We start from the raw sequence: 26,374 nt of genomic DNA, 5'->3' as shown, positions 1-26,374 counted from the left end.
AATTATAAGATAAAAGTTACAAAACAGCAAAAGTCTCGAAATTAAAAACAGCAGACTAGGATAGGGTATTAGTTTTATTATCATTATTACTTGCTAAGATACAACCCTAGTTGGAAAGGCAGGATGCTATAATCCCAAAGGCTCATACAGGGAAAATAGCCCACTGAGGAAAGGAAATAAGGAAAAATAAAATATTTTAAGAACAGCAACACCTAAACAAATATATCCTATATAAACTTTAACAAAACAAGAGGAAGGAAAATTAGATAAATAGTGTGCCCGTGTGTACCCTCAAGCAAGAGAACTCTAACTCAAGACAGTGGAAGACCATGGTAAAGAGTCTATGCCACTACCAAAGACTAGAGAACAATGGTTTGATTTTGGAGTGTCCTTCTCCTAGAAGAGCTGCTTAATAAGTACCATTCATGAGTGGCCTTTAAACTGGTTACTCACTGAAGCTGGCATGTTAACCTCTGTGGCCAATTAGTTAAAGTATGTGGCAGACAAATTGACAATTGCGGTTAATTAATTTACTTAAATTATGCTTGAAAAACAAATTGTCATTGATTACAAACACGTAGCCACATTTGAGTTTCTCTGATCATATTTCCTTATAGGTGACAACCAATACTTGTTTGTTATTTCAGTATATAATTCGAATATTCCCCTCTTGTTATGAACATCCAAAAGTTCAGAAAAAATGATAACAATATTTTTTCTAATTCTTTCTAAGATAATTTTCATAAGATTGCACCAAGAGACTGGCAAAATCATTTTCTTTTACTTGGGATTCTGAGCAGACAGAAAATTTTTAGCTACTAAATCTACCATTTATCAAATATGCTAGACATTTAAAACCAATTTCTTTGAAACCTATGACTGCACTTTTATTATATTTGCAAGCAGCATTTATAATTTTCTTAAAGGCATGCAAACGATTAGATACTAACATGATGGTCAGATATGAAGTCTATTAGTAATGGAGTTTTCTATAACTATACATGCTGCCGAGTAAAAATGGCCAGATTTATTCGTACTAACGTACTTCATAGGATAATTCTCTCAAATATAAACAATAAAGATTGATTTATCCAAATTCTTGTTCCCCACTAAATCTTTGTAGCCTTAAGATGTTACAGAAACCTCTTAGGACACATTAGATGTGTCACCTTGTAAAATATCTCAGTATTTGTTATGCCGGGAGTCTTAGCCATAACTAAAAATAAATGAAGTCGATAATTACCCAATGTAGTCTCGATTAATAAAATACAAAAGCTAAAGAACAAGGCTAACAAATAAAAGTTGAAAATAAAACAGAATTATTTCCAGTTCCTTTACAGCAACCGACAATTCGAGTAATAGCCACTACATCATTCATCTTTACAACATGGAACATTGTTGACAACAGCAACTTGGAGTACGACTACAATCTCACACTTCATGCGACTGAAATGTCAAAAACTATTACGCTTCAAAGTGAAGGAGGAGATCATGCAACATACACATTCCAAAAGCCAGCGTTGGGAAGGCACAGTGTGTGCGTTCAGGCCTTTGTTCGTGTCAACCCCATCTACACCAGTAACACATACTGCAGCAATATAATTGATATCATGAATTATGGTGGTAAGTACTGTGTATATCTTACAATCTTCTTTAACAAATTAGCTTCAAACACAAAACCTGTTCTCTAGTGCTAAGTTACACAAGGCATTCCAAGAATGAATTCCTACATTCCAACCACTAAAAACTTACTTTCACTAGTCTACAATTGCGGGTAAATATTCAATTGTTTATTACTGTATTACCAACTAATAGCAATAACATGCAAGACACCCACTATCACTCGCCATGTCTCTCCATTTCCTAGTTTCCCATAACAACCCAAATAAAGACGTACCTGTACCACAAAATAGTAAAAAGGCCCTTTTAAGTATTATGTAAGAAAATATAAAAAAATGTCTAAAATAAGCTAGATCTATTTAAAAGTTTGCTTATGAATGGCAGAAGCAATGGAAAAAGATAACGCCATAGAGACTGACCATATGATCGGTGCCCAAGACCACTCTCCATCAAGTTAAGACCAGAGAGGGCCAGACAATGGTGGCCGATGACTCGGAAGGTAGACTTATAGGCTCTACCCAAAACCTCTATTCACTAACTCATAGGGATGGTGAGGTTGCAGACACTACAAGAAACTATTGAGCCTGAGCGCATCTCGAACCCCCGTCCAACAGATCGCCAGGCAGGGACATTCCAGTAGTCATACAGCAAATGAGATATTGAGTTATTTAGCAGGGAAGGTTAATGGTGATTGCCATCAAGCTATTACCTTAATACCTAAAATATCCATTTAAATAAAGGTATTACTCAGATTGTTCCCTGGAACACAAGGGCTTTAGTATTCCCAAATAAATCTCTCATAAAGAATCACATTTCAGAAATTCCAAACCTTTGTGTGCCAACAAAGGATTCTGAAACAGTATGCCAAAAGGGAAAACATAAGAGGATTCTGAGTTCAACGCCTGGTAAAAGCTACAGAGTTCATCAAGAATGCAGAAAGCAAAGTAATGTTGGATGAATGCACAAATTCATTCTGAAAACACATCTACACTGTAATGTAGTTAAGTCCCTAAAACTGTAAACTAAATTCAGACACTATAAATTTAAAGAAAAATCATATCCCTTGATCCATAAACTTCAATTTTACAAGTCTTGCAAAAGTTCATCTTTTAACCTCTTTTATAAGAATGTCTCAGTCAAAATTTGGTTTCCTTGGTCCAGGATACTGTCTCTGACAGGTATTTAAGGAACAATTTATGGGAAAATTAAACTTTCTTCCCATTATACTCAGTATTTATGGACAGAAAATGGCAGAAAACATGTCATGTAGTCAGCTCAAAAAAGATTCCAATAGTGTTAAAAACCTCAAAGCTAAGGTTGGTGGGTTTATGGGAGCCTATATGTGTACCTGATGAGTCATCAGCAGCCATTGCCTAGCACTCCGTGGTCGTAGCTTGGGTGGAGAGGGGACAGATCGTGCCTTTAGGATGCTGACCTGCACCTTGCTTCTGCCACTAATAAGAGACCTTTAAAGACAGATAATCTAGTATGTGTGTAAAACCTGAGTACTATACAAAATCTAGTACAGTACTTGAATTGAACCAAACGAACAACTCGACTGAAAATAGAAAAACCAGAAATTTCAAGAAAAAGGTGCACTCAAAAGTTAAATGGCATAATGCAAAATAATGTGAGATTACACAAATCATCATAACACAGCAATAAACTTATAATTCAGGGAAGAAACAATGAGATGTATGGAAATAAAAACAAGTACACCATAATCATTCAAACACACATATAGGGTGAGGAAATAAAAGGAATGCTGTATTTACTTTTGGTACTTGGGGTATGGCTAAAGGTATGTCTGATCATTTTTTGGTGGAAGGAAAATTACCTGTAGCAAAAGAGTGAGGGAATAGAGTAGGTGGATGTAAAAGGGAGCTAGTAAGGGTTGAAGAGCTAATAAAACCAGGGGTAAAAAGTAAATATCAAGAAAGGTTGAAAATGGCATATGACGAAGTGAAAGAAAAACTGGTAATTTAGAGGAGTGGAAGTTAGTAAAAGAAGATCTTGTTGGGATTGCAAGTGATGTGTGTAGCAAGAAAGTTGTTGGAGGCAGCATGAGGAAGGGCAGTAAATGGTGGAATGAAAGAGTGAAGGTAAAAGTGGAAGAGAAAAAAAGAGGGCTTTTGAAGAATGGCTACAGAGTAATAGTGTAGAAAAGTATGAAAAATATAGAGAGAAAAATGTGGAAGTAAACCGCAAGGTAAGTGAGGCAAAGATGGCAGCTGACCTGAGGTAGGTCATTCATATAAAGAGAATAAGAAGAAGTTTTGGAAAGAAGAGAAGAGAGTAAGGAAGGCTGGTTCAAGAATTGAAGAGACAGTGAAAGATGGAAATGGAAGGTTGTTAAAAGGAGAGGAGGCAAGGAAAAGGTGGGCGGAATATTTTGAAAGTTTACTGAACGTTGAGGATAATAGGGAGGCAGATATAATTGCTGTTGCAGGTGTTGAGGTGCCGGTGATGGGAGATGAGAATGAGAGAGATTACAAGAGAAGAAGTGAGGAGAGCACTAGATGAAACGAGAGTAGGAAAAGCATCTGGTATGGATGGTGTGAGAGCTGAGATGTTGAAGGAAGGGGGTGTGACTGTACTTGAATGGTTGGTGAGATTGTTTAATTTGTGTTTTGTGTTGTCAATGGTACCAGTAGATTGGGTTTGTGCATGTATTGTACCACTATATAAGGGTAAGGGAGATGTGCATGAATGTTGTAATTCAAGAGGTATTAGTTTGCTGAGTGTACTGTAGTTGGAAAAGAGTATGGTAGAGTACTGATTAATAGGATTAAGGATAAAACAGAGAATGCAATCTTAGAAGTACAGGGTGGTTTTAGAAGAGGTAGGGGTTATATGAATCAGATTTTTACAGTTAGGCAGATATGCAAGAAATATTTAGAAAAAGGTAAGGAGGTGTATGTTGCGTTTATGGAACTGGAGAAAGCGTATGATAGAATTGATAGGGAAGCAATGTGGAATGTGATGAGGTTTTGGAGTTGGTGGAAGGTTGTTGCAAGCAGTGAAAAGTTTCTACAAAGGTAGTAAAGCACGTGTTAGGATAGGAAATGAAGTGAACGATTGGTTTCCGGTGAGAGTGGGGAGGAAACAGGGATGTGTGATGTCGCCGTGGTTGTTTAACTTGTATGTTGATGGAGTGGTGAGAGAGGTGAATGCTCGAGTGCTTGGACGAGGATTAAAACTGGTAGACAAGAATGACTATGAATGGGAGATAAATCAGTTGCTGTTTGCAGATGCAGAAGAGAAGCTTGGCCGATTAGTGACAGAATTTGGAAGGGTGTGTGAGAGAAGGAAGTTAAGAGTTAATGTGGGTAAGAGTAAGGTTATGGGATGTACAAGAAGGGAAGGTGGTGCAAGGTTGAATGTCATGTTGAATGGAGAGTTACTTGAGGAGGCGGATCAGTTTAAGTACTTGGGGTCTGTTGTTGCAGCAAATGGTGGAGTGGAAGCAGATGTATGTCAGTGAGTGAATGAAGGGTGCAAAGTGTTGGGGGCAGTTAATGGAGTAGTAAAAAATAGAGGGTTGGGCATGAATGTAAAAAGAGTTCTATATGAGAAAGTGATTGTACCAACTGTGACGTATGGATCGGAGTTGTGGGGAATGAAAGTGACGGAGAGACAGATATTGAATGTGTTTGAGATGAAGTGTCTAAGGAGTATGGCTGGTGTATCTCGAGTAGATAGGGTTAGGAACGAAGTGGTGAGGGCGAGAATGGGTGTAAGAAATGAGTTGGCAGCTAGAATGGATATGAATGTGTTGAGGTGGTTTGGCCATGTTGAGAGAATGGAAAATGGCTGTCTGCTAAAGAAGGTGATGAATGCAAGAGTTGATGGGAGAAGTACAAGAGGAAGGCCAAGGTTTGGGTGGATGGATGGAGTGAAAAAAAGCTCTGGGTGATAGGAGGATAGATGTGAGAGAGGCAAGAGAGCGTGCTAGAAATAGGAATGAATGGCGAGCGATTGTGACGCAGTTCCGGTAGGCCCTGCTGCTTCCTACGGTGCCTTAGATGACTGCGGAGGTAGCAGCAGTAGGGGATTCAGCGTTATGCAGCTTCATCTGTGGTGGATAACGGGGGAGGGTGGGCTGTGGCACCCTAGCAGTACCAGCTGAACTCGGTTGAGTCCCTTGTCAGGCTGGGATGAACGTAGAGAGGAGAGGTCCTCTTTTTTTTGTTTCATTTGTTTGATGTCAGCTACCCCAAAAATTGGGGGAAGTGCCTTGGTATATGTATGTACTTGGAAAAATGATATTTTGATTATAAAATAAATTTTTGAATATACTTACCCGGTGAATATATATAGCTGCAACTCTGTTGCTCGACAGACAAAAAAAAACAGTAAAACTCGCCAGCGATCGCTATACAGGTTGCGGGTGTGCCCACCAGCGCCAACTGTCGGCCAGATACCATACTCGATGTAAACAAAGACTCAATTTCTTCTCATCCCACTGCGTCTCTATTGGGGAGGAAGGGAGGGTCATTTAATTTATATATTCACCGGGTAAGTATATTCAAAAATTTATTTTATAATTAAAATATCATTTTTAAATATTTAACTTAGCCGGTGAATATATATAGCTGATTCACACCCAGGGTGATGGGTAGAGACCAGTTAAATTTGTTTACATCGTATAAGCTAAGAGTTTTTATTTCATTTTGGAAGTTATCAATATAACAAAAACAAAATAAATAGGTACCTGGTAAGGAAGTCGACTTAGACGATTACTCTGCCTTGTAAGTACGTCTTCCTTACGGAGCCTCGCGATCCTCTTAGGATGCTGACAGACCCCTAGGAGCTGAAGTATCAAGGGCTGCAACCCATACAACAGGACCTCATCAAACCCCTAATCTGGGCGCTCTCAAGAAATGACTTTGACCACCCGCCAAATCAACCAGGATGCGAAAGGCTTCTTAGCCTTCCGGACAACCCATAAAAAACAACATTAAAAACATTTCAAGAGACAGATTAAAAGGATATGGAATTAGGGAATTGTAGTGGTTGAGCCCTCACCCACTACTGCACTCGCTGCTACGAATGGTCCCAGTGTGTAGCAGTTCTCGTAAAGAGACTGGACATCCTTCAAGTAAAATGACGCGAACACTGACTTGCTTCTCCAATAGGTTGCGTCCATTATACTTTGCAGAGATCTATTTTGCTTAAAGGCCACGGAAGTTGCTACAGCTCTAACTTCGTGCGTCTTCACCTTAAGCAAAGCTCGGTCTTCCTCACTCAGATGTGAATGAGCTTCTCGTATTAACAATCTGATAAAGTATGACAAAGCATTCTTTGACATAGGCAAGGATGGTTTCTTAACTGAACACCATAAAGCTTCAGATTGGCCTCGTAAAGGTTTAGTACGCTTTAAATAGAACTTAAGAGCTCTAACAGGGCATAAGACTCTTTCTAGTTCATTGCCTACGATCTCCGATAAGCTGGGAATATCGAAAGATTTAGGCCAAGGCCGAGAAGGCAGCTCATTTTTGGCTAGAAAACCAAGTTGCAGCGAACAAGTAGCTTTTTCCGACGAAAATCCGATGTTCTTGCTGAAGGCATGAATCTCACTGACTCTTTTAGCCGAGGCTAAGCATACCAGGAAGAGAGTCTTAAGAGTGAGATCTTTCAGGGAGGCTGACTGTAAAGGCTCAAACCTGTCTGACATGAGGAATCTTAGTACCACGTCTAAATTCCACCCAGGAGTAGCCAAACGACGCTCCTTAGTGGTCTCAAAAGACTTAAGGAGGTCTTGCAGATCTTTATTGTTGGAAAGATCTAAGCCTCTATGCCGGAAGACCGATGCCAACATGCTTCTGTAGCCCTTGATAGTGGGGGCTGAAAGGGATCGTCCTTTTCTCAGGTATAAGAGAAAATCAGCTATTTGGGCTACAGAGGTACTGGTCGAGGATACAGAAACTGACTTGCACCAGTCTCGGAAGACTTCCCACTTCGATTGGTAGACTCTAATGGTAGACGCTCTCCTTGCTCTAGCAATCGCACTGGCTGCCTCCTTCGAAAAGCCTCTAGCTCTCGAGAGTCTTTCGATAGTCTGAAGGCAGTCAGACGAAGAGCGTGGAGGCTTTGGTGTACCTTCTTTACGTGCGGCTGACGTAGAAGGTCTACTCTTAGAGGCAGACTTCTGGGAACGTCTACTAACCATCGAAGTACCTCGGTGAGCCATTCTCTCGCGGGCCAGAGGGGAGCAACTAACGTCAACCTTGTCCCTTCGTGAGAGGCGAACTTCTGCAGTACCTTGTTGACAATCTTGAACGGTGGGAATGCGTAGAGATCCAGATGTGACCAATCTAGGAGGAAGGCATCTATATGTATTGCTGCTGGGTCCGGGACTGGAGAGCAATAGATTGGAAGCCTCTTGGTCAGCGAGGTTGCAAAGAGATCTATGGTTGGTTGACCCCAAGTGGTCCAAAGTCCCTTGCACACATCCTTGTGGAGGGTCCATTCGGTTGGAATTACTTGCCCTTTCCGACTGAGACAATCTGCTATGACGTTCAAGTCTCCCTGGATGAACCTCGTTACTAGGGAGATGTCTCGATCTTTTGACCAGATGAGCAGGTCCCTTGCGATCTCGTACAACGTCAGTGAGTGGGTACCTCCTTGTTTGGAGATGTACGCCAAGGCCGTGGTGTTGTCCGAGTTTACTTCCACCACTTTGCCTCGAAGGAGATACTCGAAGCTTTTCAAGGCCAGATGAACTGCCAACAGCTCCTTGCAGTTGATATGCATGCTCCTTTGACTCGAGTTCCACAGACCTGAGCATTCCCGACCGTCCAGCTTCGCACCCCAGCCCAAGTCCGATGCGTCCGAGAAGAGAACGTGGTTGGGTAATTGAATAGCCAGGGGAAGACCCTCTCTTAGGTTGATATTGTCCTTCCACCAAGTCAGACAAGACTTCATCTTTCCGGAAATCGGGATCGAGACCGCCTCTAGCGTCTTGTCCTTTTTCCAGTGGAAAGCCAGATGGAATTGCAGAGGACGGAGGTGTAGTCTTCCTAGTGATACAAATTGCTCCAGGGATGACAGCGTCCCTACCAGACTCATCCACAGCCTGACTGAGCAGCGTTCTTTCTTCAGCATCTTCTGGATGGAAAACAGGGCTTGATCTATTCTGGGGGCCGACGGAAAAGCCTGAAAAGCTTGACTGTGAATCTCCATCCCTAAATACAGAATAGTTTGGGATGGGACCAGCTGCGACTTTTCCAAATTGACTAGGAGTCCCAATTCCTTGGTCAGATCTAGAGTCCACTTGAGATCCTTCAGACAGCGACGACTGGAAGAGGCTCTGAGAAGCCAGTCGTCCAAATAAAGGGAGGCTCGGATGTCCGATAAGTGGAGGAATTTGGCCACATTCCTCATCAGCCTCGTAAACACAAGAGGAGCTGTGCTTAGGCCAAAGCACAGGGCCCGAAACTGGTAAACCACATCTTTGAAGACGAATCTCAGAAAAGGTTGGGAGTCTGAGTGAATGGGGATGTGGAAGTAGGCGTCCCTTAGGTCTAGCGAGACCATCCAGTCTTCCTTTCTGACCGCTGCTAAGACTGACTTTGTGGTCTCCATGGAAAACTTCGTCTTCGTGACAAAGACATTCAGAGCACTGACGTCTAGCACCGGTCTCCACCCTCCTGTCTTCTTTGATACTAGGAAGAGACGGTTGTAAAACCCCGGTGATTGAAGGTCCGAGACTTTGACCACCGCTCCCTTCTCTAGCAAAAGAGACACTTCCAGTTTCAGGGCTTGTCTCTTTTCTTCCTCTCTGTACCTGGGAGAGAGATCGATGGGGGACGTCGCTAGAGGGGGTTTGCGTACAAAAGGGATCTTGTACCCCTCTCTGAGCAACTTCACAGATTGTTGATCTGCGCCTCTCTTCTCCCAGGCTTGCCAGAAGTTCTTGAGTCTGGCTCCTACTGCTGTCTGAAGTTGTGGGCAGTCAGACTCTGCCCTTAGAGGACTTGGATCCTTTCCTCTTCCCTCGCTTCCCTTCGGCACGAGCACCTCCTCTGCTGGAGGCTCTGCCACGAAAGGGCGGAATAAAGCGAGACGCTGGAGTGTCTAACCTCGGTCTAGCAGACAATGTAGGCAAAGGGGGAGCTTTGCGAGCCGAGGACGCAACTAGATCGTGGGTGTCCTTCTGTACTAAAGATAAGGCAATTTCCTTTACCAAGACTTCAGGAAACAGGCACTTGGAAAGGGGAGCAAAGAGAAGCTCGGATCTTTGGCATGGCGTCACTCCAGCAGACAGGAAAGAACATAGAGACTCTCGCTTCTTCAGGACCCCGGACGTGAATGAGGCGGCTAGCTCGTTGGACCCATCACGGACGGCCTTGTCCATGCAGGACATAATGAGCAAAGAAACGTCCTTATCTGCAGAAGAGATCTTCCTGCTCAGGGCTCCTAGGCACCAGTCTAGGAAGTTAAAGACTTCGAAAGCCCTAAAAATCCCTTTAAGCAGGTGGTCCAGGTCCGATGGTGACCAACAAATCTTCGAGCGTCTCATGGCAAGGCGGCGGGGAGAGTCTACAAGACTTGAGAAGTCGCCCTGGGCAGAGGCAGGAACTCCCAAGCCGAGAACTTCTCCCGTGGCATACCAGACGCTCGATCTAGACGAGAGTTTAGAAGGGGGAAAAGCAAATGCTGTCTTTCCTAAACTCTTCTTAGTCTCTAGCCAATCTCCCAACAGCCGCAAAGCTCTCTTGGATGAACGAGAGAGAACGAGTCTAGTAAAGGCAGGTGTGGTAGCAGGCACGCCTAACACAAACTCTGACGGCGGCGAACGAGGAGCCACAGAAACAAAGTGGTCCGGGAACAACTCCTTAAATACAGCCATGACTTTTCTAAAGTCCAATGATGGTTGAGTTGCCTTAGGTTCGTCCAGTTCTGAAGGTTGATCCTCTTGCGGTTCAGCAACGTCCTCATCTGATAGTTCCTCATCCGAAAACTGATGAGGAAACGGCAACGGAGTGGGCAACGTTTGGCTCGCTGAGTCCGGTCGCACTGGTGCATGCGTGACAGATCCGGACGCAACGTCATGGAACTGCTGCACAGTCTGTGAACTGTCAACAACCATGGGTGCGCGAGGACGCACAGCATCCACCCGAGACTGTTTAGACCGTCTGGGTTGTGCAGTCAACACCATACCGGGTTGCGGAGGTTGACGCACCGCGTCAAAACAAGTCACCTCTGATGGTTGTTGAACGTCCTGAACGTCAACAACCACCTCCGTGCGTCGCCTAACGTCAACGTGCGGCTGGCAAACCACACTGGGTCGCATCGGTGGGGATACAACCTCAACTGGTAGACGCGAGAAAGTTACCTCAGCGTCAACAGGACGCACAACAGACCGCTTGGATGGTTGTTGGCCAGAAGGTTCAGCAGCAACCTTCTCCGCATTGAAGTCCTCCATCAAGGACGCAAGCTTGGACTGCATGTCCTGTAGCAATACCCATTTAGGGTCTACGGCAGCAGGTGCGGCAACAGACGGGGTGAGCGACTGAGGCGGTACCGCTTTGCCTCTCTTAGGCGGCGAGCAGTCATCAGATGACGGCAACGAGTCCGAACTGACCCAGTGGCTACAACCGGGACGTTGGACTTGTCCTGAAGGGACTGACTTACGCTTCAAAGGTCGTGAGACCTTGGTCCAAAGTTTCTTACGAGAAACACCTTCGGACGACGAGGTAAAAACGGGCTCTCTCGTCTTACGTTGGTAGGGGCGATCTTGGGGAGATACGCCTGATACCATAGAGGGAACGTCTGTTCGCTGATCAAGGCCTCTCGAACCCATGCGTCGTACGACATTGCTTCTCCCCTGGGCTTGGGAGCTTGCAAGAGGTCCTGGACTAGGAGGACGACAGGCACGAACAGACGAACCCTCAAGCGCAACACTGTTCACAACACTTTGAGAAACACTAGGCACTTTATCACTTCCCGCGGCACTTTGGCACTTTAGTTCCTTAACATACGCCATGAGTTGATTGCGGTCACTTGCGAGGGACTCAACTCTCTCCCCCAAGGCATGGATGGCACGCATCATGTCAGCCATCGATGGTTCCTGAGTGCTAGGAGGGGGGTTAGGAACAACCACTACAGGAGAAGGATTAGGTTGAGGGGCATGAGGAGAGAAAAAATCTACCGACCTAGAAGAACTTCTCCTTACCCTATCTCTCTCTAGTCTGCGTGTATACTTCTCAAATTCGAGAAAATCGAATTCCGAAAGGCCCACGCATTCCTCACACCGATCTTCCAATTGACAGGTTTTACCCCGACAATTGGAACAAACAGTGTGAGGGTCGAGAGAAGCCTTTGGAAGACGCCTATGACAGTCCCTAGCATTGCATTTTCTAAACTTGGGAACTTGTGAAAGGTCAGCCATTTTGAATTGGTCAAGGGAAAATTCCAAAAAACGATCTAAGTCATCAACAATGAATCCGATACAAAAAAGAGTTCAAGGATTTATTTGAAGAAAAACCCTGTACTGCGAAAGCTCATAACCAAATTAAAGTACTTCACCAAAAATGATGGGAAAAACTCCAGGTTTCAACAGCGAGTAAAGTACGTCTTGTCGACACGTCGACAGAGAAGAAAATTGAGTCTTTGTTTACATCGAGTATGGTATCTGGCCGACAGTTGGCGCTGGTGGGCACACCCGCAACCTGTATAGCGATCGCTGGCGAGTTTTACTGTTTTTTTTGTCTGTCGAGCAACAGAGTTGCAGCTATATATATTCACCGGCTAAGTTAAATATTTAAAAAAATAATTTCTTGGAAAGGAATTCATTCCACTTAATCATCATTATCAGCTGACATGATGATGAAAGCAAATGTTAATGACAAACTAAATCAATTATGATGCAAATGATTTCCAAAGACTGTAGAGCCAATATTAAGTGGGGCTGTGATTTCTTCTAGAGGAAGGCAATGAATCACACTGCTTCAACTTGGTACAATTTGATCGCAGACGAATAAAAAATCAATGTGAAGAAAACTATCAGTAAGATAGCCATATGTACATTTGGACACAGGTATTCTTGGCACACCTCACTCTGGGAAAGTGCACCCTGTCACATCCTTTCTATGTGCCTAGCCCTGTCCACCTTCTCTCCCCTACACTATCTGTTTGGTTACATGCGTGCAGTAACGGTGAGACAGCATGCAATTCATTAGTGAGGTCCAACTGTACATCCCTCATCTATTTTAGAGCTTTTTTAACCACCTTATATTCAAATGTTATTTGCAATAAAATTCCTATATTTTTCCAGTTATGTCCATCCCTTCGCCGGTCAAGGATCTGAAAGCAATGGCCACCTCTACATCATCCATCTTTGTGAAGTGGCGCCATCCAGACGAAGACAATGAGGAGAGTGACCTAATGTATGTGGTATCTTGGAGTATGGAAGCATTTTTTCTCACAGAAGATCAACTAGATAAGCAAAACCCATTTGCACTTGGGGGTTTCTACTGTGACAGCAAATTTGTAGGCCATGCCCTCTCAAGCACTGAAATCAGAGGACTGGAGACAGGAGGGAACTACACAGTGTGTGTGACAGCTATAACAAACAACATTGCCCGTGGTAGCAGTTGCAATTCTGTGGATTTGGGTGAGCATAACAGCACTTTTTTCACTTTTGTTATTTTTCTTATATCTTATTACGAGTTTACAGTATTGTCTTGGTGGAGAAACAGAGATAATGACCCTAAGGTTATATAATCTTTTAGGAGCAATAAAGTGTTCTGTACATTAAAGGGTAGTTTGTTAACAGTACTACGTAAAGGGAAGGTTTTAAAAGTCTGAATATACAGTACATGTTATAACCTATCATATTTTTTTGTTTATTACATTTAAAAAAACTCTCTCTCTCTCTCTCTCTCTCTCTCTCTCTCTCTCTCTCTCTCTCTCTCTCTCTCTCTCTCTCTCTCTCTCTCTCTCGTAAATTATCATTCGGTCATTAGCGGCAGTTTGTTATTGTTGATTAAACGCCAAAAAAAAAGAAGAAAAAAAATTGTTTTCCTGCTTTGCTACGTATGTAGGATTTTATATAGATACAGTAAATAATATTTGTAATAACATATTTACTAAAAGCTTTTAATATCATTATTTATCACTTACATCATGCGCGTTTAATGTTTTCGTTTGTTTATTACGATCAAAGATGGAGCGTACAGTAAACGAATGGAAGGTTTCCGTTACAGGCGTCATAAAGAAAAACATTATATAAATGGCATTCATTTCATTTATTTGGAAGTCCTAAGAAAAATTAAATAAAACATATGATCAATATAATCGATGCAAAAACTAACCTATACACAGATGTGTAAATGCGTTTGTTTCTTCATTATGATCAGAGATAAACGTAAACAAAACATTGGTTGTCATTTTTAATAGTGCTTTTTGGCGTGTTTAGGAAACGCATGATATAAAATCGCCTTTAATATTTGTGCCTGTTTTAGTTTAGGGTACTGTAGTACATGCATTAAGTGTTCAGTACATTAAAGGGTAGTTTGTTAACAGTACTACGTAAAGGGAAGGTTTTAAAAGTCTGAATATACATGTTAAATAAATACGTAAATATGGTGTCCCTACTTCGGGGATTTTCAGCTATCGCGGTCGGGTTTGGAACCTATCTACCGTGATAAACGAGGGCTCACTGCAATGCATAAATATCCCAAGTAGACTATCCTGATGTATGGCAACTACAATCCATTTTTTCAGAATCTGGAGTTGGGGAGCAATACACTGCATGTTTCTTGTTGCAAGAAGTGGCCTACATACCTATCATTAGATATCCCCAAAAATACCAAAGTTCTTAACACATCTGAGGTCGAATTACCTGATTTTGTTTGCTAAGTTGGTCCAGTAGAAGTTGTAGTCATAGCCATTTCCTTATAAGAGACATCATCTTTGTAAATATTTTTAGGGTAATGCTTAGCTCAAAACAAAGGCATGTGAAGTGGTACTGAATTTTTCCAAACTTCAGTGTAGAGGAACAAGGGAGTAGGCAACTCCTGGGTCACTGGAGAAAACCCAGGTTTCTCTTTGAATGGCAGCCAGCACCAACAAGGCTTTTCAACATGAAGAACTTCATAACCAAAAGATACTGGTTTAGACTTGGTACATCTAGAACTGAACCTCATGAGCAAGACACTCACGCTCTCATGCAAGACGCTCACGCTCACGAGCAAGACACTCACGCTCTCGTGCGAGACGCTCACGATCTCGAACTAGACACTCACGCTCTCGATCTCAAACGACATGCTCACGACCTAAACCAAGGCACTCATGATCATGGCATCAAAGAAAAGGGAGGGGAGGCCACATACAGTACCACACGTCCTTAGGACTATGATCAGAGCATGAATAATAAAGTCTCTAAATCCCCTAGTAGACATCCTCTTCCCTCAGAAAAGTGCCTGGGGAATGGCAGTGATTTGTCGCTTTCCCGTTCCCTACTCCTACATGATCTCCCCTTCGGGATATCCTGTCCTCAGGTTTGGATTTTATAGAATCTACTCCTGCAGGAGTCTTCCTCCTACAGCCTCTGTTTTAGAGGTCTTCCTTCGGGAAGCGGAATGAATTTCAATGACAGGCATTGATATTTTTTCTGTGGGGGAAGGACTGCGGTCACCTATTGGGTTCCCTTTGGCTAGCGCATCGGTCTAGCCTCGTGTCTTGTTGAAAAGACAAGTCACATCCAATGATACGTCTACGACTTTGGAGAACTCATTGCGGACTTCCTTTACGACTAGATACTCCATGGTGAGGGTCAAGTGAAGTCTGTTTTCTCTTATCGAGTGCTATTCCAGTAATAAACTACATCAAGCAACTCCAATCATTGCACTCCACATATCTTAAATCTATTTACCCGTAGAGGGGTAATACAGCCCTCTGCAGGACGTGTGGCTTCCTTCGGTCCCGGGGTTCCTCCCTTGAAGATCTAGGACACCTAAAAGAGCAGTTTTCATGATCCTGAAGACAGGTCTCTTCCAGTGTGGCCCTCAACCAAAGGTGAGACATACCCTATGGGCCACCTTCAACGTCTTTCTCTCAAGGCGGGAAACCAAGTAACATCCAATTTTGTTCCGGATAGCTTGAACCTCAGCTTCAAGCCCTTCAAACCGGAAACCCGCCGCTTTCTAATCAAGGCTGTTACATCAGTAATTAACTTGAGGACATACCTCGAGGAGGATGCTTACTTAGCCCCAAGGGTACAGCACGTTTCGCCAACCCTGAATGGCCCAAGGGAGTGCATTACAGTAGACTCCAATTCCTGACTGGGACCCACTGGGTCATATACCTGTCACTGAGTCCTCCTTTTCACGTCAGTGATTATTTTGAGACCATACCTCAGGAAAGCAATACAAGAGCTCGCTCCATAGGTTCAGCCCTCTTTGCTAACCCTTCGAGGTTCAAAGGAGGCTTATAAGGATCTCGTTCGTGACTGAGACACACAGGTCATATACCAGACACAGAATCCCTCTCCTTCTCCTCATAGAGGTGACCTAGAGCTCAAAACCTTTTAGGCCAGAATCCTTCGTGACGCAGACCATGCCATTGGTAAGGTTAAAGCATGTCTGATCTTCGCCTCACCCTACCTGCAAGACGTGACCCACAGAAGACAAGATACGGTTTCTCTATTGCTCCTATGATGGTGACACAACAAGTGGTTTAAGAATACCTCGGGCTCCTCGTTGGACAAGTAGCAGAAGGTTAAGCGGATTAGTTACATGGGGTAAGGCTGGTATGGATGAAAAGGTCTGGCTCTTTTACTTTCTTCATCTTCCCCTCTCTTGGGGAACAGCACCATGGGTCCCTTTGCAACCTGGCTTCAAAATCTGCAGATAATAACCACTTCCGTTGTGTAACCTAGAATAGTTTATTGTTACATACTTGTCACGTCCCCAACGCCTCCCGCGAGGTAGGCCTTGGGAAACTTCTATTTATGTGTAGGGTTCCTATTTAAACTAGGAACACTAGGAACATTCTTACCTGGACGCTCATATGATATCTGTCACAACTACTTGTGTTGCTCAGGCCGCTATCATTCTCAATTGTGTTGATAAGCAAGGTGGCAAGGTTTCCCTCGATTACAGTCTATACTGTACTAGGTAAACCTGGGTCAAAGACTAAGCCAGTAGTCAAACTTACTACCGACTTAAAGCTGAGTCATCCACAATAAATAACGTAAGGTTTGTTAGTATGGGAACAAATGACAAATTAAGAGATAATTTGTAATTTTCCCTAACCAATACAAAAATGACAAATTTGGAGGTAATTTGTATTTTACCTAATGATACAAACCTTTAGCTATTTATTAGGGGTATTACTTTGAGAAGCTGAAAGTATGAGCCATTAAAATTTATTGAGGGTTAACTACCCATCCCGCTAGTTAGCGGGGGATAGGGGCGGTAGCTCGCTACCAATTCAGCTCACACACACCTGTGACTGAGCTCACTTGTCATGAAGGTAGGACTTTAAGGGGGACAGGGTCGGCAGGTTTGTATAAATAGCTAAAGGTTTGTATCGTTAGGAAAAATACAAAATACCACCAAATTTGTCATTTGTTCCATAACTGGAATACAAACCTATGCTATTTACTAGGGGTGACTCTGCCATTAGGAGGATGGACGTCCCTGCCAATCTGGCTTTTGGCTTTACCCGAGGGTGCCTTTCCTTGAGTAGGTTAGTACCAAAAATAAGGAGTCCCTAACACCTCGCTAAACCTTGCTATGCAAGGTCTGGGGCCTAGGCAAGCTGTGTGTTGAGATAAGCAGTATGACTGTCAAGGTAAAAGTTATTCCCAGTCTTTGTAGGAAAAACTGTTGTAACCAAGACTTTCCTAAAACCACCTAGCCAGGATATGGGGACGCAACAGTATCGACACAATACAGCATAACCTTGGTATTCGAACAACTCACAACTCAAACAAATCGGTATTCAACCAAAAAATTAATTAAAAAACTCAACCAGCCGAGTCGACCCGAACCGGTCTGAACACCACCCCCTGCCAACTTCACGGTGTCAGTTTGAGTCAGCCTCCCATCGAAAGAAGAATCACACATTCTCTTGTGTTTTAAATTATGCTAATCTGAATTTTTGTGTTTTTTTTATTAACTCTGGGCATTCATATTGGGTCCAAAGAAAGCCAGAAGTGAACAGAAAGAGAAGAGGAAGACAGTGAGAATGACAATTGAACTAAAAAAGGAAATAATTGCTAAATTTGAAAATGGTGTTCATGCTTCGGATCTCACTGCACAGTATGGCATTCTAAAATCAACGGTTTCAACTTTCCTCAACAACAAAGAAGTGATAACGTTGCAAAAAAGTGTGGCTTTGATAACGAAGCAAAGGTCTCAGGTAATGGAGGAAATGGAAAAGCTGCTACTAATATTCATCTGGGAAAAGGAGTTAGTCAGTGATAGCATTAGTGAAGCTTTTATTTGCGAAAAACTCTTGCAAACTTACACGACCTAGAAAAGAAAATGGCTAGTACAAGTGCCAAAAGTGAAACATTTACATTCAAAGCCAGCAGAAGTTGGTTCGAAAAATTCAAAAACAGAACTGGCATACACCGTGTAACAAGACATGGCGAGACAGCAAGTTCAAACAAAGCAGCAGCTAAAAGCTTTGTTAAAGAATTTAATGCTTATATAAAGGAAGAACAGTATCTTCCTCAACAAGTTTTCAATTGTGACGAGACCAGGTTATTCTGGAAAATAATGCCGGCCAGTACGTACATTACAAAGGAGGAAAAATCACTGCCTGGGCACAAGCCTATGAAGGATAGGCTCCTTTTTGTTGTGTGTAAATGCTAGCAGTGACAGTACTGTACAACAAAACCTTTGCTTGTCTATCATTCAGACAACCCCCGGGTCTTTAAAAAGAACAACATAATGAAAAGTAAATTGCCTATTATGTGGCGGGAAAACACAAAGGCACAGATGACCAGACAGTTTTTTAATGAGTGGGTGCACGAAATGTTTGCCCTCCAAGTGAAAGAATATCTTAATGCTCCTGCTCACCTCCAAGGTTTGGAGAATGAACTAGTAAATGAATTCAGTATCATCAAAGTTCCTACTGCCGAATACGACACCAATTCTTCAGCCCGTGGACTAACAGGTCATTTTGAGTTTTAAAAAACTGTACACCAAAGCCCTTTTCCAAAAGTGTTTTGAAGTGACTAAAGACATACAGCTAACAATTCGAGAATTCTGGAAAGAAAACTGTAGTATCTTGAGCTGTGTGAATCTCATTGACAGTGCATTTAGTGCTGTAACTCACCAGCCACCCGTTGAGATACTACCGCTAGAAAGTTATGGGGTCCTTTACCTGGCCAGACAGTAATGCATTGGATCCTTCTTTCTGGTTACGGTTCATTTTCCCTTTGCCTACATATATTGTACACCAAATAGTCTAGCCTATTCTTTACAAATTCTCCTCTGTCTGCATACAAATGACAACCCTGTGATTATCAAACAATTCTTCTTCACCCAAGGGATTAACTACTGCACTGTAATTATTCAGTGGCTACTTTCCTCTAGGTAAGGGTAAAAGAGACTCTTTAGCTATGGTAAGCAGCTCTTCTAGGAGGACACTCTAAACCATTGTTCTTTAGTCTTGGGTAGTGCCATAGCCTCTGTACCATGGTCTTCCACTGTCTTGGGTTAGAATTCTTTTGCTTGAGAGTACACTCGGGTACACTATTCAATCTTATTTCTCTTCCTCTTGTTTTGTTAAAGTTTTTATAGTTTATTTAGGAAATATTTATTTTGATGTTACTGTTAAGATATTTTAGTTTTCCTTGTTTCCTTCCAACCAGGGCTAGGCTAAGCCTAATAGGCCGAAAAAACCAGAGAATCGAAGGTAGCAGACATAATAGGCTCAGTAAACTAATTTAGTATAACCGAGGAAAAAAACCCTTTAAGGGTAAAAAGACCGCTGCCAATGAGACCAGTAAGAACGGCCTGATTGCTATCGGCGATCCCATCTCAGACAAACACACATTAAACTAAAACTTAAACTACCATAAAACGTAGTAAAAGCAAACACAAAACAGAGTCCAAGGCATCGCAATGCCAAAATAAAGCTAGCTAACGTGACACTAGTGAAATAAAACTAAGTGAACATAAAATAACAAGGGCAGAAATGCACATAAAATGGCGCCCAAAAGCTAGCTGGACTTGGAGCGCCCCGCTCCCTCATCGACATAAAAAAGTAAAAAAACCACTCCCCGAAGGAATCAAAAGCAGTTACAGTAATCCTTCGCCATTTCGCGGCTCAAATTTCGCGGTCTAAGTGCATCGCGGATTTTCAAAAATATTCATAAAAAATTAGAAAAAATGGTGCGAGAGTTACGCGGGCGCTAGCAGAAGACAGAGAGTACAGTAGAACATCAGGTATCAACACGGAGATGGCGCGCAACTCAAAATCCACCTCTCAGATTCACTGGCCATCTGGGCTTTAGAATCTCGCAAGCTGATTGGCCGAGCCGCCGAGACGCTTTACCCAGCATCTCTCCCTGCCGTGCGCCCCGCGAAGGGAGACCGCATTCATTGTTCTCTCTTGCTTCGCTTGTGCTGCTTAGTTTTGTCGCGTGGAACTTTCATATTTTCTTGTGCTTTTCAGTGTAAAATAGTGCTTAGGATGCCCTTGAAAATGGCTCCTAAACGTCCTCTACCCTCTACATCCTCTAGTGAACCAAAGAAGAGAAAAATGATGACAGTGAACGAGAAAGTAAAATTATTGGACATGCTTAAGGCAGGCAGTAGCTATGCGTCTGTTGCCCGCATTTACGGAGTGAATGAATCGATGGTTCGCTACATAAAAAAAGATGAAATGAAAATACCGTATTTCCCGTGTTATAAGACGCACCTTTTTTCACGAAAAAAATGCCCCCCAAAATCACCCTGCGTCTTAACACTTAAGAAAAAGTTGTATAAGGGAGTTTGACACCCTTCAAACACCCAACTATTGACATACAAGCACTCAAACTCACGAGAGATAGAATATAATCCTACAATTATCATTAATATGTAATAAATTCATTTATATTTATATTGCACTTCCTTTAATGAAGTACAGTGGCAATTTTTTTTTTTTTTTTGTAATCAGCTGATGACTTGCTAACCCTCTTCTACAAGAAAACATGCTGACTAATAGTCTCCTAGCAGACGGCGCTATGACATATTAGTTGTTTATGCATTATATATCTATTTTTTGGGCTCAGCCATGCCGTCCTGATGGAAGGTTCCTTCAGGCAGCTTTCTAAGGGATATTTGGCTACAGTGATACTCCCAGAGAATTGACCACAGGTCTCCAGAATTCTAACTCCTGGCGCGAGTATCCTTAAAATAACTCTCAAGGATATCGCATAATATCAGGGGACGTATTTCTTGATACGACACATAGCAATCTTCACCCCGAATAGAGTTTTCGCTTTGAGGGGGAAGAGTGGAGAAATTGAAGGGGAGCCGTTATCAAGGTTACCTGTTGGATCCCCTCCCGGTACCACCCCTGCGAACTATTCCTTTTGTAATAGCTAATTAAGCACGGTGTTTCTCCCAACTGCTCTCGGTTTTGTTACTATTACAAGGATTATTACGATGCAATCTCCAGCATCTTCATCCTCTGGAAAGTTGAGTATTTAATCTTTCCTGTGTATATTTTTTGGCTCCCTTCTCACAGTTAAATTAGCATAATTTAGATGTGTTTAGTGGAGCATAGCCATGACCGGAGGCCGCCATTTTGGACTGCTGTCGTACGCCATAAATGTTTTATTTAGTTAGTAGTACGACGTCCCCAGTATTTAGCTATAATTAATTCTAGCTATTTAGGCAAATTATACTAGTGAAGATAAGATTACACATGTAATATTTCCTATTCTGTTAAAACGTTTCGATAGTATACGTTAGGGCCTTGGTGATATAGCATAGCCGAGATCCCAACTCGAGTTAGGCTAGCCTAACGCATTTTAGTATACTTTAGTAACGTTATCCTCGTTTATCCTCTTGTATCGTTATATTAATTCAGTTGGAGATAGTGCATCTCTTAGAATTACTATCATAATTCGATACTCGTCTCTTATAGAGATTTAAGGATAAACCCATCCTTCCCTCTGAGTGTCGCCATTAGGCGGCAACCCTATCTTTGGTCTTGCCATAGAGTAGTGTACTCTGGCTTGACTGAGATAAGTGTTTCTGTCCATCCTCTTTGCCGGTGAGTATCCCGGCTTTGAAATATGACAGTAACTCAGAGTATTCAGTCTTGTTGTCAGCAACTCTACCGATGGGGGATTAGTCATTCCCCTACCGGTTACACAGTTGCCAGCATAGGAAGCTCGGCTTCCCTATTCCACAACCGAAAGTGGTAGTACAGTTGCCGCCACCTTTCTCCCTTGTGGACTAGAAGACATGTCTTATATCCAGCAATGTCTTAAGGTAAGGAATCGTTATTCCTCTGCCACCCAAGACGGAGCTGGCGTAGGAAACTATGTTTCCTTGATTTGCACCGATAGTAGGAGGCATACCTGCCGCCTTCTTTCTATGCAAAATATAATACCCTTTCCCTTCCCCTTCTGTCCTTTTAGTGATGGCCTAGCTGTTACAACCTCTGTGGCCGGTATTCTACAATCTCCCCGCTTGCCAGGCTGATTACGAGGCCAGCCGGGCTCCTACAAAGGCAGCTAGATTGCCACTTCGACCTTCCCCCTAACAGAGCAAGGCTCCGGGAAAGGTTGTGCCGGCCATGACGGCTGCCGGTGGGAGACCCATTACAGCTTTGAGTATTCTTTAGTCCTCTCTTGGACTGCCATCCACAAACCCTGTAACCGGCAGTACAGCCGGCAACAGATATTTTGGCTGGATGGAAGCTAGAATCAATACAATCTCTCCCCTTCCATTTGAATCCTCATTCTGGAAAGAAGGCAGTAGAGACAGTAGTCCCTACAACCCTAATTATTGTACTAAACTATAATAATACGGTAGTCCTTCTCTCCCTTCTTTCTCTCTCTCTGTCGGCTAGTGCCGCCAGGTACTAGCCTAGCCGGCATACAGAACTACAGTACAGTATAAGACTATACAGTAGCCAGTATTCCTGCAGTATAGCAAATACAGCAGTTAGAAAACTACAGTATATAACATACAGTAGTATGATTTTCCAACATATTCTGTGTATCCTTTCACAGTCCATAGTTGAGACCGCTAAGCAAATGTTGAGGTGAAGTATTCCTTCAACATTCTGATGTATCCTAGATCATCAAGACATTAAAATCTTTACCCTACAGTATTAATATTTCAATTGTGGGGGAGTAAGTGCTAGTATATACTGACTCCAGCTCTATGTACTAGAGCTATTCCACCCTATATTTCCCTAATAAGGCAATTTTAAAATATTAATACTGAGGCAGGTCACAGCCATTGCCTGGACAGGAAACACAGATATGTGTCTTTCCTATTTCCTTTCTAGCTTACTAACCTAAGCCATAATTATAATAGTAAGAATTACTATTAATGTATGTGAATTATTTATCAGTTGGATAAATGACCCCATACTCATTTCACTCTTTCTTTCCTTACAGGAGGAGCCCAAGGTGAAGTGTGCAGTTATGTACTGCAACACAAAAGTAGGAACTTTTGTGAGGTATTGGGACCCGAAGGGTTGCACAGTCTGCTTGGCCTTGATGTCCGAGGGTTTTGGTGATCCACAGACGGCGGAGTCGAGGGATACTGCGAGGGAAACGCTTCAAAAGTGGGTAAGAGCGTTTCAGAAGAACTCTCCGGGACCTTACCTACCAAGCAAGACAATCAGAAGCCTTCTGTTCCCTAAGGCAACATCCAATGTGGTTGTGCCTCAGGTACGGGTTGAGCCTCCCTGCATACAACTGGCGATAGAGGCCGACATTAATAAGGCTTTGGAAGGCATGGACATCCATCAGGAAAGGATGTCAGAGGTGTCCGCGGACACCGAAAAGGATCTCCTTCAAGAAGACCCTGAAGAAGAAGTGGCCCAGCCACCCGAGGAGGAAGCAGAATCCGGATTGACAGAGATGGAAGACCCTCTACTGTCCGTGACGGCATATCAACATGTGCTGTCAACCTCTTCGGCCCCAACCCCTCAACCAGACCCGTTGTTCCCCAAGGGTGAAGCCTTCATGGCGCAGATCCAGCTGATGATGGAAACTATGCGCAAGGAACAGTAAGAGATGAGAAAGGAAGTCAGGGAAGCACACTACGCAGTCGCTTCTAGCGGCTCTTACAAGCAGCCCAGAGTCTCTGACTTACCTCAATGCTCCGAAACCAACCCCTGGAGGTATGCGGAGTTCATGCCCATGATGAATGGGAAACTCTACGTCTCGGAGAAGATGGGGGCCATACCCCTCGACGATCTCAAATTCTGGCTGAAATTTGCGGCGTACCCGGAATGCTTCATCAGGTTGAAGAACGAACCTGCGTATAAAGAAGAGACGGAACATATGGAGGTCATGGTCTTTGACCATGACAAGGCACAGGCTCTCTTGACGAGTAGCCTGAAGAAAGCAGGATATACAAACGGTTTCTGCTTTGAGCAAGAGGCACCCTACCTTCCTTGCTCCTTCCTCCAGAGCTTTTCCCTTTACGTCTAAAGCTCTCCACTGCATACTAAAGGCAGTTGATTCAGGCAAACCATGCCCTACGCTAGAGGAGTATAGACCATTGTCTCTAGCCCTGCCTACAGGTGAGAAGGACTGGAACGAGGTCCATCCAACCTTCTCGATCGCAAAACTAGAAGCAGATATCGCAGGACAGCAGTTCAATGAGAACCTTCCGAAGCTGTCGGACTTTCTTCTGCGAAGAGAACAGGAGACAAAAGAGAGACTAGCCGCCTCTCTGTCTCTCCAGAACTACATGGACATGTGTGCAATCATCTCAAGTACCCCAGATATGTACACGGTCCTAGCCAAGATACATGGCTGCACTAGTTAAGGACATGTACGCTTTCGTGAAGGCTAGGAGGGCCTGTAGAGAATACGTGTATGCTAATGCAACGGTCAAGCACGAGCCTGGGAAGTTGATCACTTCATGTATCTGGGGCAAGGACCTCTTCCCAAAGGAAGCATTCCGAGTGGTAGTTGCTAAAGCCGCCACGGAGAATAGGAACCTTCTCCAAAAGTGGGGCATGTCTTCCAAAAGGAAATCATCCTCTGACGCTGGTCCCCCACCCAAGAACAGAAGACAAAGAAGCCACAAGTACCTCATAGACCTGCGCAACATCCCACTGTTACCAAGACCACAGTGTCCCAAATGGTTGCCCAGCCGCAAACCACTTTCCAGATGGTGCCTCAGCAATTAGTAGCCCAGTCACCAGCCTTCAACCCAGGCATTGAGAGGCACACCACTACCTTTCGCCCAAAAGGTAGAGGATCTAGACGAGGCTCCTCAGGAAACCCCTCAAGGGGTAGAGGAGGACATGGTCAGGGTAACAAACCCTCCGGATCATCCAAGCAATGAGATGCTCCACATAGGAGGAAGACTCTTCCACTTTCGGGATTGTTGGACCTTCGATCCCTGGGCCCACAGCCTAATCAAGAATGGACAAGGGTGGAAATGGAACAGAACTTCACCTTCCTTTCCTCAATTCTTCCAGCACTCCACCCCCTTATTGGAAGAATATACCTTAGAACTCTTGAACAAAAAGGTCATAAGGAGAGCAAAGTCCAGCAAATTCCAGGGAAGGCTGTGTTCCCAAGAAGGACTCGGACAAACTCAGAGTCATTCTAGACTTATCTCCACTCAACAAGTTCATTGAGAACAAGAAGTTCCGGATGTTAACCTTATAATACATAAGGACCCTGTTACCAAAAGGGGCGTACAGTCTCAATAGACCTGGCATATGCTTACTGGCACCTTCCAGTCAGTCGCTCCCTCTCCTCCTACCTAGGATTCAAGTTAAAGACGACAAAGTATGTCTTCAAAGCCACGCCCTTGACTAAACAAAGCCCCAAGGATATTCACAAAACTTGTGGACACAGTCGTACAACAGCTACGCTTAGAAGGCATTCAGGTAGCAGCATACCTGGATGACTAGCTGGTATGGGCAGCATCCAAGACTGCTTGTCTGCAGGCAGCCACAAAGGTGATCCAGTTCCTGGACGATCTGGGCTTCAAGATCAACTACAAGAAGTCTCGCCTCTCTCCAGCTCGAGTTTCAATGGTTGGGAATCCATTGGAACTTGCAGTCACACCGCCTCTCCGTTCCACCGAAGAAGAGGAGGGAGATTGTGGGTTCTGTCAAGAGACTACTGAAATCCAACAAGATTTCAAGACGCCAATAGGAAAGAGTACTGGGCTCTCTCCAGTTCGCAGCAATAACAGACCCAGTACTAAGAGCACTACTAAAGGATGCGTCAGGAGTCTGGAGAAGATACGCATCAAACGCTCGAAGAGATCAACAGAGACCGACACCGACCTTACTACGATCGCTCCTGAGGCCGTGGTCGAAGGTCAAGAGCCTAGCAAGGACTATTCCCTTACAACCACCTCAACTGTCAGTAGTCATCCACACAGATGCCTCACCGGAAGGATGGGGAGGTCATTCCCATCAAAGGAAAGTACAAGGGAACTGGTCACACCAGTCCAAGACCTTTCACATCAACATTCTGGAGGCCATAGCAGTCATCCTGACGAACAACTATCCCCTCACAGATCAGCCCACGTCAAGTTGGTCTTGGACAGCGAGGTGATAGTGAAATGTCTGAACAGAC

The 26,374-nt window shown here is 43.5% G+C and overlaps 2 protein-coding genes across 2 annotated transcripts in view; one reads left to right on the top strand and one right to left on the bottom strand.

Annotated features, from left to right (window-relative positions):
- The window catches only part of LOC137628967 (uncharacterized), a 188,294-nt gene that overhangs the window by 24,536 nt on the left and 137,384 nt on the right, over positions 1–26,374 (top strand). The window contains exons 3-4 of the mRNA XM_068360224.1: positions 1,330–1,623; positions 12,902–13,240. Coding sequence (XP_068216325.1) covers positions 1,330–1,623; positions 12,902–13,240 — 633 coding nt within the window. The remainder of the gene's footprint in view (positions 1–1,329; positions 1,624–12,901; positions 13,241–26,374) is intronic.
- LOC137628976 (glutamate receptor ionotropic, kainate 3-like) overlaps positions 1–26,374 on the bottom strand; it is a 452,476-nt gene that overhangs the window by 315,935 nt on the left and 110,167 nt on the right. The window lies entirely within an intron of this gene.

This window comes from Palaemon carinicauda, chromosome 2 (genome assembly GCF_036898095.1).
Source record: "Palaemon carinicauda isolate YSFRI2023 chromosome 2, ASM3689809v2, whole genome shotgun sequence".
Classification (NCBI taxonomy): Eukaryota; Metazoa; Arthropoda; class Malacostraca; order Decapoda; family Palaemonidae; genus Palaemon; species Palaemon carinicauda.
This window is presented reverse-complemented; position numbering and strand designations above follow the sequence as displayed.